General features: G+C 38.1%; 1 protein-coding gene across 4 annotated transcripts in view; it reads left to right on the top strand.

The window, feature by feature from the left end:
• The window catches only part of ARK2N (arkadia (RNF111) N-terminal like PKA signaling regulator 2N), a 93,843-nt gene extending 79,295 nt beyond the window's left edge, over positions 1-14,548 (top strand). For 2 of the 4 annotated variants that reach the window (XM_058438401.1, XM_058438400.1), the window contains 3 exons: positions 1,398-1,524; positions 10,502-10,674; positions 12,499-14,548. In XM_058438401.1, coding sequence (XP_058294384.1) covers positions 1,398-1,524; positions 10,502-10,674; positions 12,499-12,533 — 335 coding nt within the window. In that variant the 3' untranslated portion in view covers positions 12,534-14,548. Of the gene's footprint in view, positions 1-1,397; positions 1,525-10,501; positions 11,238-12,498 lie in introns of those variants that run through there. The other 2 variants (XM_032152400.2, XM_032152399.2) reach the window with 1 other exon arrangement.
• Positions 14,549-14,866: the final 318 nt, after the last annotated feature.

Raw genomic sequence — 14,866 nt, 5'->3', positions numbered from 1 at the left:
TTTGAGACAGAATCTCCCTCTGTCGCCTGGCTGGAGTGCAGTGGTGCGATCTCGGCTCACTGAAACCTCCGCTTCCTGGGTTCAAGCAATTCTGTATCATCAGCCTCCTGAGTAGCTGGGACTACAGGCACGCCACCATGCCAGCTAATTTTTGTATTTTTAGTAGAGACGGTTTCAACCATGTTGGCCAGGATGGTCTCGATCTCTTGACCTTGTGATCCGCCCTCCTTGGCCTCCCAAAGTGCTGGGATTACAGGCGTGAGCCAAAATTTTATTTTCTTTACATTGGTTTAGTTTAGATTAGGTGTTGTGTAGATTTTTTTTAAATAGGGAAATAATTTTATATCAGATCACAATATATTTAAATAAAAATACCCTTTAGAGAGTAAATGAGAATTTGTACTCATTGCAACTCTGTTTATTCTGTGTTAACTCCTAGGTATTCTAAAATTCACTCTTTTAAATCAGAACATTCAAGAGCTGGTACATAGGCCGAACTATTTTAGCTCTTGCTAGAATTGTTTTTAGAGCCATGTACTTTGATGCCATGCCATTAGCCATTATTGAGAGTTCTGTGAAGCTCATGTTTTCTGTGATGTTGGAGAATGTGTTTTATTGCATCATATAATACATGCTTTGGGAAGACTCTTGTAAGGAAGTCCTTACATGCCCCAGTGCCACAAACTGTTATGTTTTTCCAGAGTGTGTGGTTTGTTTCTAAGGAGAACTCTCAGCAATGTACAAGTTACATTTCAGTTGCTCAGAGCCAAAATTGTGATTTACCTCCAGCCTTCCTTTTTAGATGTAGTTTTGGGTCAGATTTTGTCAAATCTATGTTTCTTTAGAGAGAACATATGCTAAATCTTTCACAAAGCATCTCAGTATAAATATGGTATTAGTGATTACTTCTGTTATTCTATATGTGCCTTTGGGCTTTTCCGGTTTAGAGTTTGGTTCTATTGAAATGATAAGCAGTAGAGAGCCCCACTGCCTTCTAGGTGGTTATGCAGGTTGTTTAAAAGCTGACTGGAGTTGAATGCAAAAAGCGTTACAGCATAAAATATATAGAGTTTATTATGGTTTGGGTAGACGGATATAGGTATTTACCAAGCATTTAAATGTTTTTATCCTAACAAGTAGCGAGTGAGAGACTTTGAGTTCATACTTTTATATACTGCCATGTTGTTTGAATATACATCATGAGCATATATTCTGTTTATTTTTTGAACAAAGAACACTGCCCCAGCTTATTTGACAGTTTTGCTGTGGCAGGCTCTCACAGGGTGATTCTGTTTCTATGACTAAACCTAGATGACAAATCTGTCAATGAGTTGTTTCCACTGTTTGTGAAGAATAAAATTATAGTGCTTGTTTTTTTTCCTCCCCTTCTTTCTCAGGTCATTTGGATCCAGGATTCCTAGCAAGTGACAAAACATCTGCTGGCAATGCGCCACTCAATGAAGAAATTAACATTGCCTCTTCAGATAGTGAAGTAGAGATTGTGGGAGTTCAGGAACATGCAAGGTAGGATACTAATTAGAGTAGTCTGATATTTTAAGTTATAAATTCTATTTTAACCAGAAAACAAGTTAAAAGAAAATGGTAGACTTTATGGCATAGCTGGCATGAATGAATGGTGGGAGCTCTTGGTTTTGTTTGGTTTAAGAAATACTTTTTGTTTAGACATGATATGAGCCTTAGAGTGTGTTATATATTGTCTCATATCAAGGACATTTCAACCATACATGGCTGTGAACTAGAGCTGATGTTTTTTTCTTTTAGGCAAATGTTTAGTTAACTTGACAGACTTTTCATTTAAGGTAGAAGTATCACTATACTTTTTTCTCTCACGTTTATACTTTCTTGCCTTTCACTTTACCTGGAAATATACTGGGAGCAAACAGTTGGGAAATGTGCATCTGACATCATGCCTCTTTGACTGGTTTCCTAGAGCAACTCCTTGTCTTTCATTAGAAGCAAACTTGCAAGTTATTTTGGTCTGTTTTTACAGAGTATATTTCTAGTAATGCTCATATAACTAAGGGAGTCTTGTTTCTTAGGATTAAAAAAAAAAAACCCACAAGACATCAAGTTGGTGTGTAGCATTATAAACATAATTTTATGAAGTTTGACATTCGTTAAGGTAGGGGTCGGCAAACTGTGGCCCACAGGCCAATTCTGGCCTGCTGCCTGTTTTTGTCTGGGCTGTGAGCTAAGAATGATTTTTACCTTTTTAGATGGCTGGTGGAAAAAAAAAATCAAATGAAGAATGATACTTTGTGACATGTGAAAATTACAGGAATTAAAATTTTAGTCTATAAATAAAGTTTTATTTTAACAACCGTGCTTGTTCATTTTATATATAATCATTGATGTCTGTTTATGCACTCCACTGGCAAAGTTGAATTGTTTCAACAAAGATTATATGTCCTCCCCAAAGCCTAAGATATGTACTGTCTGAAAAGTCAATACCTTTGCAGAAAACATTTGCTGACTCTTGCTTTAAGGTATGTTCATCATAATTGGTTCCAACCCTTTCAGCGATATTCTTCTGAAACATTCTGGAACATCCTCTCCCCACCTCCCCTGCCGCACATGGACACACACACCCACCCCCCAAAATTTAGACTTTAGAACTTGTGTATTTTGTATAAAGCAAACAACTTTTCTCCCATGCCACAAGAGTGAAGTTGTGATTTTCTGATAAATGGGTATATAACGTAGTGTATTCATTACTTGGCTCTTTGATCTGATTTTACTCTGGTTACCCAGGTAATAAAACACATTTGCCAGCATTTCTTCTGTCTCTTATATAAAATACAAACTTAAAAGTATAGAGTGGAAATACAGATACATGTACGTTAAGGGTACCTTTTTCTAGAGAGACCTAAGTATACTTTGAGAGCATTTTTCAGTCAAATAATTGGAACTTTAAGGATGTAGAGTTAATTTGTAGTTTAACTTGCTGTTTCCCCAAAAGTGGCCAATTCTGGATTTTTTGGAACTAGTCTTGTCCTAGCACTTCATCCTCTATTCTGTATTTATTCTGTAAGTATGCCTGTAAGGCTGCTTCATTTTTTCTTTTTGTTTTCTTTTTTTTTTTTTTTTTTTTTGAGATGGAGTTTCACTCTTGTTGCCCAGGCTGGAGTGCAGTGGCACCATCTTGGCTCACTGCAACCTCTGCCTCCCAGGTTCAAGCGATTCTTCTGTCTCAGGCTTCCAAGTAGCTGGGATATCAGGCAGACACTGCCACACTTGGCTAATTTTGTATTTTTAGTTGAGATGGGGTTTCTCCATGTTGGTCAGGCTGGTCTTGAACTCCTGACCTCAGGTGATCCACCCACCTGGGCCTCCCAAAGTGCTGGGATCACAGGCATGAGCCACCGTGCCTGGCCTCTTTTTCTTTTTCTTTTTTTTTTTTTTTTTGTGATTATTCTCCCTATTCTGGTGGGAAAGAATTTTTATTTTTCAGTCTTTCCTTTACTCTCTGTTTTCTGCCTTAATTACAAATTTTTTCCTATTAAATTCTCTTCCATTTTTCTGTTTAGGCCGACTTACCTACCAGATGAGAAAGTTAGAACTACTGATTTCTTCCTTTACATCAGCGTATTTTTGCCTTTGGTTTATTTCACCATTGTTGCTTATGATATAAATTATCCTTTTAAGCCCCATGTCAGGATCTTTCTAGACTATTGTATTTTTAAATTTTAGGGTTCCTACTATGATACCCTGCCCACTGACAGGTTGATGTGGGTGAATTATCTTCAAATGTGCCAGGGACATATTATTCATTCACCAACTTCCTTTTGAGTTACATTTCAAATTTTAATTCATTGTACTTATGTGTTCCTACTTAAATAGGGAAGGAATAGGTAGTAACCTGTATTGTTTATCTAGTCTCTTACTCTGTGCTAAGACACATCACTTGGTCAAGTTCTCTATTAATTTCTAACTCATCTCCCTTTTTATTGTTTCCTTATGCCTAGAAATGTTACAGCATGAACCACACTTATTTTTAGCTTCTTTGTTCAATGTTTCTTCATCATTAAATGTTTATCTTCTTTTTCTTAAAAAAAAAAAACAATATTTTTATATCTGGAGTTACAATTATCATTATATTTCTATTAAAACCTGGAAATTTAAATTCTCAGTTCTCCCCACCCCTAACACACACAATCCCTATTCTACACTTGAACAAAGTGACTTTGTCTACATTTTAAATATCGTTACATTATTTTCGAGGATTTTTTCTTACAGGCTCTGAAGCATAAAGCTGTGTTTTATTCTTACTCATTGGTTTGAATCCTGGGAAATCGTATCTTGCAGGTGACATCCATTTTAAAACCTCAGTGGTGGTTAAAATTGTCCGTATAATGGAATGTAGAGTTTACAGATTCTTTGGGGTATTTTTCACTGACTCCTTTATTATTTTGTGAGGGTGTCCCTTATATTGATCTTGGGTCTAGGACAGAGTCTTTCTGACGTTTTTTTCCCCCAGCAGCTTCTGTATTAGTAGCCTGATAATCTTTCAAACATTGGGATTAAAAAGCTGAGAAGCAAGTAGGAGAAGAGGCTTTCTTGTTGGTTGCTTCATAGTTGCCCCTTGGCTGCCTGTATCTCATCTGGAATTTATTTCTTCTACAGGTCTAGGGTTGCAGTTATGAAGTATTTATGTGCTTCTGGCAGGGTTATCGCTTGGAAAAAGGTTTTAGGTTTTGATCCACATCTTTTTGTTCTCATTTGATTTGCATGTATAGAGTAGATGTTTTGTTTGGATTTAGTTGTCCTGTTCTTATTTTTTCTTTTCATATTCTACATTGTTGTTGGGTTTTTAAGAGTTTTTAAGAACTCAGATTCGGTCCTTGAGTTGTTCTCTGGAATTGTGGCTGCCCTGACTTGTGTTGGGTGCCATTTTTCCATATTGGAAGCATTTTGTTTGGCCTTTGCATTCAGTAATTCTAGTTGTGATATGCCTCCCCCCCTCCTTTTTTGATAGTTATTTTTCTTTTCTTGCATGCTAATGTCTTCCCCTATTCTTTTATTGTAGATTTTGATGTATTCATTTCTCTTTTGTGTATCTTCTAGTCTTAGACTAGAAAGCATGCTTTCTGAGCTAATGGTTGAACGCATATTTTATGATTGCCTTATATTGCCGTGTGGAACTCCTGGTGTTACCTTAATGTTATTTCCAGATGTTAATTTTTGGACAGTCCAGTTTCACAGATGCTCTTTGCTAGTGAGATGGAGACTTTCCTAGCATCTCTAGTTCTTCTGTGCGCACTTAATTTTGCCAAAACTTTTAATTTACGAACCTCAGGCCAATAATTTTTTTTTGTCTTTGGTCCTGTTATTTGTTCCTTCTACCGACCTCATTGGTAATTGCTCTAGGAAGATGAGTACATATAGCACAGATCTGTATGTTATGGAACTGTGTTGAAACAGTTCCTTTTGGTACCTGTTTTGAGAACCTCATTCTAGTCTGTTAATCCTGTGATCATTGGTGTTAATGTTGGGTTATTCCTCAGCAAAATAATTGGTGTAGGAAGCTGTATTTGAGACACATTGCTTCATAGGACCAGTTGCTAATTTTTTTTTTTTTTTTTGAGATGGAGTCTCGCTCTGTCGTCCAGGCTGGAGTGCAGTGGTGCGATCTCGGCTCACTGCAACCTCCGCCTCCTGGGTTCAAGCAATTCTCCTGCCTCAGCCTCCCAAGTAGCTAGGACTACAGGCGCATGCCGCCATGCCTGGCTAATTTTTTGTATTTTAGTAGAGACGGGGTTTCACCATGTTGCCCAGGCTGGTCGCGAACTCCTGAGCTCAGGCAATCTGCCCGCCTCGGCCTCCCAAAGTGCTGGGATTACAGGCGTGAGCCACCATGCCCAGGCCTGTTGCTAACATTAACTCCAAAAAAACTAGTGAGACAGATGAGTGTTTCCCTACAATCACAAGGATTCATTTCCTCTTCAGTTAGGAAAAAGAAGTAGAAATGTTATCTAAGAGGTCACCTTCAGGCTGTCTGTAAATGAGAGTAAAAATGATTAATTTTAATGTTGTTTTCTTAGAATAGTAAGCTAACTATATCAAAAGTTGACCGTCAGAGCACGCTGTGTGTGTGTGCATGTGTGCACGCGCACACTTCATTTCCACTGTGCAGCCTTTCTGTTGATATTAGTGTATGAAGAACAGGAAATTATTCTATCAAACCATAATGTTTATAATGTATTTTTTCCTAACATTTTGGGAAGCAAGACCCAAGCATTTTCTTGGTTATAAAATGCAAAATATGGCTCTAGGTTGTGTTTCATACCTGTCACCAATTGTATGCAGGTTAAACGCTTTGTGAGAACAAAGCCTGTATCTGCACTAATACAGATTAGTAATACAGTTGATTGGACCAATTAAAAACCAGCTGAGTATGTTCCTGCCTCATGTCTTTCATGATACAGAAAAAGCATATGTGATAATACATGAAACTCTTTATTTTTTATGTTGCCTCACAAAATTTCAAGCCTCTTGCATCCATTATAGGACCACTCCAGAGGCTTAACAACCATTGTGCTCCCTCTTTCTCCTGAATTTTTTTCCCTATCTGGTATAAATTTTTGTGTAATGTATATTGTCTTATAAAATAGTTGAAATATTTCTCTAGCACCCTTTTGTTTACTAGATTGACTGTTTTTTCCCTCTGTAGTTAAAAAAAATGTGCTAAAAACCTTGTTCTGTCCTCATCCATCTCCTAACTCCCATTTTATTCAGTGTGTTTGAGATCATTAAAGTAAATGATTTTTGTGAATATTTTATTGGCTAATAACACATACAGATAACTAATAATGTACCTTTAATTTTTGCAAACTGCTTATACCCAAGTAACAAGCACTCAGATCAGAAAACAGAAGTCACTCTGAGCTTTCTTTTTTTTTTCTTTTTTGAGACAGAGTCTCATTCTGTCACCCGGGCTAGAGTGCAGTGGTGCAACCTCCGCCTCCTGGGTTCAAGCAATTCTCCTGCCTTAGCCTCCCGAGTAGCTGGGACTGCAGGCGCATGCCACCATGCCTGGCTCATTTTTGTATTTTTAGTAGAAACGGGGTTTCACCGTGTTAGCCAGGCTGGTCTTGATCTCCTGATCCCATGATCCGCCTGCCTCAGCCTCCCAAAGTGCTGGGGTTACAGGCGTGAGCCACCGCACCCTGCCATTCTGCACTACTTTCTAATTACAACCTCCCCCTTTTCTTTTCCCCTGTAACTATCTTGACTTTTTTTTTTTTTATTTTTATTTTTTGAGACAAGGCTCAGCCGCCCAGGTTGGAGTGCAGTGGCATGATCTCTGTTCACTGCAGCCTCGACCACCAAGGCTCAAGCCATCCTCCCACCTCAGCCTTCCGAGTAGCTGGGACTATGGGTGCCCACTACCTCACCCAGCTACTGTGTGTGTCTGTGTGTGTGTGTGTGTGTGTGTGTTTGACAGAGATGGGGTTTCACCATGGTGCCCAGGCTGGTCTTGAACTTGTGAGCTCAAGTGATCCTTCCGTCTCACCTTCCCAAAGTGCTGGGATTACAGTCATGATCCACTGTGCCAGCCTATTCTGACTTTTAATGATAGTTTTGCCTGTTTTTGAACAAATCTTAAAGTCACTGTTTAGCTTGGAGGACATCTTAAAGTCTTCCTTAACATTCCTGACGGATGCCTCAACGATTACTTGAGTACTTAAAAGGCAATTCATTCCATTTCTTAGTGGCTTTGTTCTATAGCAATGATTATCTGAAACTTGCCTTCTAGAAACTGATTCATGGTTCTTAGCATGCTCTCAGTGGTTTTGCCTTGAGCATGAAATAGTATCTTTCATGGTGGCTTCCACCTCACAGTGATTCTGTCTTTGGGAATCCCATGTACAACTATTAATAATTAGAGTTAGGAAAGCTTTTGACCAAAGATAGTATCATCACATTCTCCAGATAATCTAAAATTTTGAAGTAGGAGAAATAGAGAGAGTTAGGGGTTGTTCCATCATCTTAGGCTCTTTGAGGTGCCCAGTGTCCTACCAATAAATTCTCTTCATTGTTTAAAGTAGCCTAAGCTGGTTTTTGGTAACTGGAACCATTTGTAACATAACTACAGAAGTGATCTATTTTTAGATAGTTGAAGTGCCCCGTCTCCTATTCTGTCTCCTTCAGCCATTCCTCAGTAGGATATAAGGTCTCTAAACCTCTCACTCTCCTAGTTCTTTTCCTATGCCAGACACTTTCTAAACTCTTCTTTGCCGCGTATTGAATGGCCCTGGGAACCAGGCAGTGCTGCTTTCAGTCAAACATGCTGTAGTAACTTCAGGTATAGCCTGAAGAAGGCATTGTTATTCAGTGGAAAATAAACCCTTGAGTGGAGACCTAATTTTACTCCAGTTCTATACTTAACTTGTTTAAGAGCCTAGGTGGTTGTCTTTTGGCCTAGGTTTTTTCTTCTGTATAGTAAACAGATTAGATCAGATTTTTTAAAAAGCCACTGCCTGACGTTACATTGTATGATTACTTAGTGAGCAATACAGATAAACAATTGGGACCATATACTTCTTCGGAGATGTTTTTAGAAATTCTGCCAAAGATTACATTGACTCTCTTTGCCATTTGTTGCCTGAATTCTTACCAGGCTTCTAGCCAGCTTGACTTCAATTAGTGCTTGTACAGGTGAGCTTTTGAATTGTCAAGTAACTTTATACTTCTAAATTGTTAGTTTGGGCCTATCTTTGTACTCTGATGATTCTCGCTGTGTTTTGCTGCACTCAATTTAATACACACATCTGTAAAGCAACAACATGATATGGAAAGTGTTGGACCCAAAATCAGACCTGTCTTCCTTGGCCTATCACTTTCAAGCATTGTGACTCTGAGCAAATCATGTAACCTGTTTAAGCCTCAGTTTCCCTCTCTGTAGAGTGAGGATAGTAAATTCCATGCTTACCTCATAGGTCTGTCAGAATTGTCCGATGAGATAATATATGTGAAACCGCTTAGTAAATGTAGTGTTCCTTTGGCCTTCAGTCTCGTCAAAACCATTTCTATAAATGCTGAATGGACTCCTTTGGCTGACATTTTTCCATGACTACATGGTCACTTAATATGAATTTATATAATGGGTTGAACAGATGTGAATTAGACATTGGGCTTTATGTCCCTTATTTTACTGTCCCTATTTATTTCACTAGCTAATCTTTGAAAAGGTAGTAGCCTCTGGGTTGGTAACTACATAGTCCATCTCTGGACAGATGATGGGCTTCTGGTACTGTAACAAATTTGCGTTCTGCCCTCTGCTTTGGCCCTAAGAGATCTGTTCTTAGGAATTTTTCTTAGTAAGGGAGAAGTTATCAGGTTAAGCCTTCGTAGGACTAGGGCATGTTTGCAGGAGCTTAAGGGTCCTTGGGGCAGTTTTGCAACCGAATCTTGTCCATTGTTACCCTAATGTTCTTTTGAACCTGGTGGTGTAGGTAGCATTAAACCAAAGCTGAAATTCTCAAGTGGCCCAGCATTATTTGTTGCTTACAGATTGTCAAACAGCTGCTCAGGAGCCACTGTGGTAGTTTAGTGACTAGACTCATGCCACTTGTTACTTCTCACATAAGCTACCTGAGGGCTGGTCAGGAGGTTTCGATGAGAGGACATAGCATTGGTTACATGAGTTGCCTACCTTCCTCTCAGTTGAGTCAGAACTTAGTGTTTTGGCCTGGAGGTTCACAATTCTATCATTTGACTGGAATGTGGAATTCAAACTGTCAGTGTTTCTGAAACAATTTTATTTCAGTGAACTCTTGGTGTGACTTGCTAACAAGGTAGTTCTCTCCCTCTGATAGAACCCTTTTAGTGGATCTAAACTGAAGATTCAGCTGTGTTACTTTCACTGAACCAAACTATAAGCGATTCTGTTGAATGAACCAAGTGCTTCTGTTGTGACCTTCAGGATAAGAGAAATCCTTTATTCATGAGCTATTACTTACAGACTTTTAGAAATTTAATCTGTGAAAGAGTATTACTGTCACTGTCTTTGAAGGCATTATTACCAATTATAAAGCTTATTTTAAGAACAAGTTTTAACTATTTTTCTTACTGTTTGATTTGTTCAGACTTAAGATTGTTTGGGCATCATAACTTTGTTCTGGATTTATGTGTTGCCCTATCATGAAGATCCCAGAGGTGTAAATGAGTCCAGAGAAACATCCTGTCACCCATGGTCCGTGACTAATCTAGACACAACTCAGGAGTTTCTGGCTGAGATAAGACCCTTGGCCTTTTTAAGGCTAAATAAACTGAGAGAGGGACCAAGTGGGGTGTGGTGGGGTAGGGAGAGAGGGAGGGAGACAGAGAATGGAGGGAAGGATATTGATTATGGATTTTATGAACTTGCATACTAGGTTTATCTTAGTAAAAATGTTGATCAGTACAACTGAGGTCAGATTGTCTTCTGTTTTTCCTGTGGTGGAATTAACCATGCTTTTGTTCTTCATCTCGATTGCAGGTGTGTTCATCCTCGAGGTGGTGTGATTCAGAGTGTTTCTTCATGGAAGCATGGCTCGGGCACGCAGTATGTTAGCACCAGGCAAACACAGTCATGGACTGCTGTGACTCCCCAGCAGACTTGGGCTTCACCAGCAGAAGTTGTTGACCTTACCTTGGATGAGGATAGCAGGCGTAAATACCTACTGTAATACAATGTCACTGTGTTTCCTCTGCACTGTTCCCTTCCACTTCCTCATCCTCTTTGTGACATGGAAGTTCATTGTCATAGCTTCAGCTTCAGAAGCTGTTTGTGGCATTTGTAGGATTCAAACTCATGGAAAATTCCCTCCTCTTCCTCTTTTTTTTAATTAAAAGAAGTCACTTAGGAAAATAACTTATCACAGAGAAAAGAATTTCTTCTTTCCCTCAGTAGGAATATAGAATGATGAATTTTATTAGACAACTTTATTTTACTTGGTGACTTTTAATCTTAGGAAACTCTGCCTTCCTTTTAGAATAATATTTTAATTGCCAGGCAACATGGGTTTCAGTTTTTGAATCTTGTATTTATTTTTCTGTATAATGAAATTAATATCTAGACTTGACCACTATCTGCCCACCCCATTGGCACTCCCATCTTAGGGCATTCGCACACATATCAGTCAGGTCCTTATTGGCACCTAGTAGGGCATGTGCATTGAAAAACTTGTCCTTAAAAATAGAAGACAGAAGTATTAAAATTATATTTTCTTTTATTTTAAGTCTTCTGCCTTCTTTCTTGAGTTTGCTCCTGTTGACTTCCCACAGCACAGATAATTGACATGTCCCTTTGTGTTTATAAATACTACTAAGGTGACCTAGTTGGTCTCCTTGTTGCAATAATTAATAACTCTTTGCAAAATGCCTCCTTTGAGACAGAGGCATTTCAGATAGATACCCACCATGAGGTTTTCTGGGCATCTGAAGGTATTAAGAGTTCAGTAGGAAAAATCTCTCTCCCTCGGCTTTTTTTCTGGTTTATCAAATAACAGGTGAACATAGAAACCTGTTGGGAAGAATATGAAAAGTTATGTGGCCTCTGAGGCTACAGGCACTTGCAAATCTGAGAGGAAAGTGCCGTCTTTCATAGCCGGTCTCTATATAAAGAGTATGTAGCAACAACTGTTTAACATCCGAGATGAAGTGGACCTGATGCTGTATTTGGGTATTTTTCTCCTCTACCTTCTAAAAAAAATACCATAAGAAGAATCAGAATGTACCATAAGAGATCAGATGCAAAGCACGTTAATGTCATTGGTAAGTTTTACAGAATCTAAAAGGATTAACAAAGGTTAGTAGGAGCTTCAGGGAATTCAGGAAATGCCAGCATTGGAATTTTGTGGCATTAGTTACTACCTTCTTTCTTATATTATGTTGTAGTTACTAGTGAATTCTTTTAAAAGCAATACCTAGAGTTAGAACACTATGTATTCTGCACAGGGGGAGTGAAGTAATATTGGCTTAGAAGACTTCACCTTTTGTTTTTCATGGTTTTTGTTTTTTCTTTGTTTGTTTTTGTTTTTGTTTCCATTGTTACTGTTGCTATGGCCCTTTGCCTCTCTCTCCAAATCCCCTGGTGGCTCTTCTTATCATAAGAGTATGAGAACTACCATTTTCAGTTTTCATTCAGCAAACAAATTTACCAAGTGCCTGCTCTGCATAAGGCACTGTGAGGGTTGAGTGCTCTGGGGGCTGCTGAGATGAATGACACACACCCCACATACACATGCATCAGCGTCTGCCTGCCTCCACCTGCCCAGCCTGTTCTTCTTCTTCTTCTTCATCTTCTTTTTTTTTTGTAAAGACAAGTTTATTCCTTTACCCTTCTTGTTGCATTAGTTCTCCTGTATATTTCTTCTTCCACAGGAATGTATTTGTGCATATGTTCTTTGATCTTCTCTGATAGCATCTCATTTGATCTGGCCTCTGCCCTTCATCAGCTTTTATTTTTTTATTTTTATTTTCTGCTTTTATTAGATCAAGCTTTTAAGATCATGAACTTCCAGTTTTAGCAACTCATATATCAGTCTCTCACGTGGCCACAATTCTAGACAAAAACCAAAGACCCAGAGGCCAGAGCAAAGTAGGACCTTCTGAAGACTCACTACTGGTGTATCCTTGGACCTTCACGTTTTACTTTAGGATTAATTTATTGAATTTTACTGTTACACATAGTTTTTGACTTGAATTAAAATACTAGACAAAGCAGAAATGTACAATTTCTGGTCTGTGTTTTCCAGGAAAATCATAGAGAATAGAGTGGATTATGTGACTTGAAGTTTTTGCAGCTTATTTTTTTCCCCCACTATCAGGGCAGAGGCCCATTTTAATGAATGTTTTTGCATGACCTGTTCTTACGTTAACCATGTATTTTTTTTTTTTTCCCAATTCCACGCAGCAGGTGATTTCCCGTGACGTATTTTCTTCATAGTCCCTAATATAGTCATCCTCTACAGAGTTGGCGTGCTGTGTGCACTGTGGATTAGGAACAGAGTGGAGCTGTAACCAGTCTCTTCTCTGGCCATTTGCGTTTATCTCAGCGTGCACTTTTCCCTCACTTATTCCTAGTCCAGCTCCCAACTGCCTGACTTAATGGACCAGAACAGAGATTTGGATATTAAGATGCAGAGGGAGAGGGGAAGGGATGGTAGAGATAGACAGCTCTCCCCTACTAGGTTGGGACACTTCCCCTAATAACTATAGAGAGACTGTGTTTCAACTCTTTTCATTGCTATTTCCAGAAGAGTGGAGAGTGTGGTTTCAGGCAAGGTATTAATGATACAATTCCGTGGTATACAACTCCTGTGACATTTGAAGTTTCTTTTAAAGGGATTTTTCTTAATCAAAGTTTTACATTTGGTAGCATAAGTAGTTCTTTATGCTTCACAGGACATTGTCTTCAGATTAATCTCTCTGCTAAAATGGTACACGTGGGTCACAAATTGGTTTATGCCACTGACTTGGTTAAGTTTCCATCCCCTCCAATTTGTGAAAAACAGAGCAGTGACCTAGCTGTTGCATCATCATGACTGCCGGATAACCCGTAATTGCTGCTCTCCAGTAATTGTCTTTTCATTTTGATGGTAGGGGCCAGACTGAATGAATAATGCATTCTTTTTTATTCAATTTATTTCATTCAGTTTATTCTTGGCAATCAAACATCCCATAAACTTTGCTTTTATTATCAATTATGAATATGAATAGTCTGGTTTACTAATTTAGTCATTTGTTCATCTTTACTTTTAGCAGATTAGCACCATAACTAACTTAAAAATAAGTTTGTTACCTGCTTTTTATACTGTCACAAAGGTTTTTGAAAAAGCTGGGGACACTATTTTGTCTTTTAGTTTTAAACTTTTTTTAAGGCAAAGCAAGCTCCCCAATCCCTGTTCTCCAATATGTGTATGATGTGACTTCCATGTAGATATAAAAATGATTGTGCCCTAACCAAACTTCCTCAGATTGTGCACTGTTTGTTTAAAATAATCACGTATTTTAGTCTGATGCTGTTGTATTTTTTCATTTTATTTAAAACACTACTTACTTCTTATTCTCTTAACAAATTTTAAAAGGTAGTGATCTTAAAAAAAAAAAAATCACTGGATAACTAGGAAATATTTTTGTTGTTGTTTTGTTTTTTAAAGAGTACAGAGGCCATTGAAGCCTTTTGCTCCTCTTACCGTGAAAATGAAATGTTAGCCATTGTATGGCTAGGAACCAATGCACTTGGCAGTTAATGGATCTGCTGTTGCTGGAGTGTGAGCGTGGACTTGATGCAGTGACGACAAATCATTGCTTAGAATTAATGTTTTCAAATGTGCAACTCTAGTTTTTAAAACAAAATTTGGTTCTTTACATTCATTATTTCGTTTTTGTTTCCCTTTAGTATTTAATGGTCTTTGGAGAAAAAATAATAAAACAGAGTGTTATATATATATTTTTTGGTGCAAGATAAGATTTTCTGTTTTTTGAAATAAGTCTGTAGCATAAAGGTTAAACTATTTTAAGACAATAAAATAGAGTGTATTTAAACAATGATATCTTCTGAGGTTTTTTTTTGCTTTTTGTTTTTTGTTTTTTTCCCTATCTGCTTCAGTTAATTAGGTGGTACCTGGAGCAGTTTCCAAGCTACCTTTTAAATATGAAAGTGGATTCTATTTTGTTAACAAGTCTTATCTTTATAAGATGTCTGAGTTTTCAAAGCAAGAGCTGTATCCTTGCAAGGTTACTTGCAAAACTACTCCCAAGAAGTTTTGCAAGTAACCTTGGATAATTGTTGGATCTTGATAAAAATAGCTTTGCATTAGCTTTCCTGTAACCCCTACCTGAGATTTCAAAGAGGGCC

This window comes from Hylobates moloch, unplaced genomic scaffold, assembly GCF_009828535.3.
Source record: "Hylobates moloch isolate HMO894 unplaced genomic scaffold, HMol_V3 SCAFFOLD_5, whole genome shotgun sequence".
NCBI classification, from domain to species: Eukaryota; Metazoa; Chordata; class Mammalia; order Primates; family Hylobatidae; genus Hylobates; species Hylobates moloch.
Note: the sequence above shows the minus strand (reverse complement) of the source record. Positions and strands in the feature narration are given on the sequence as shown.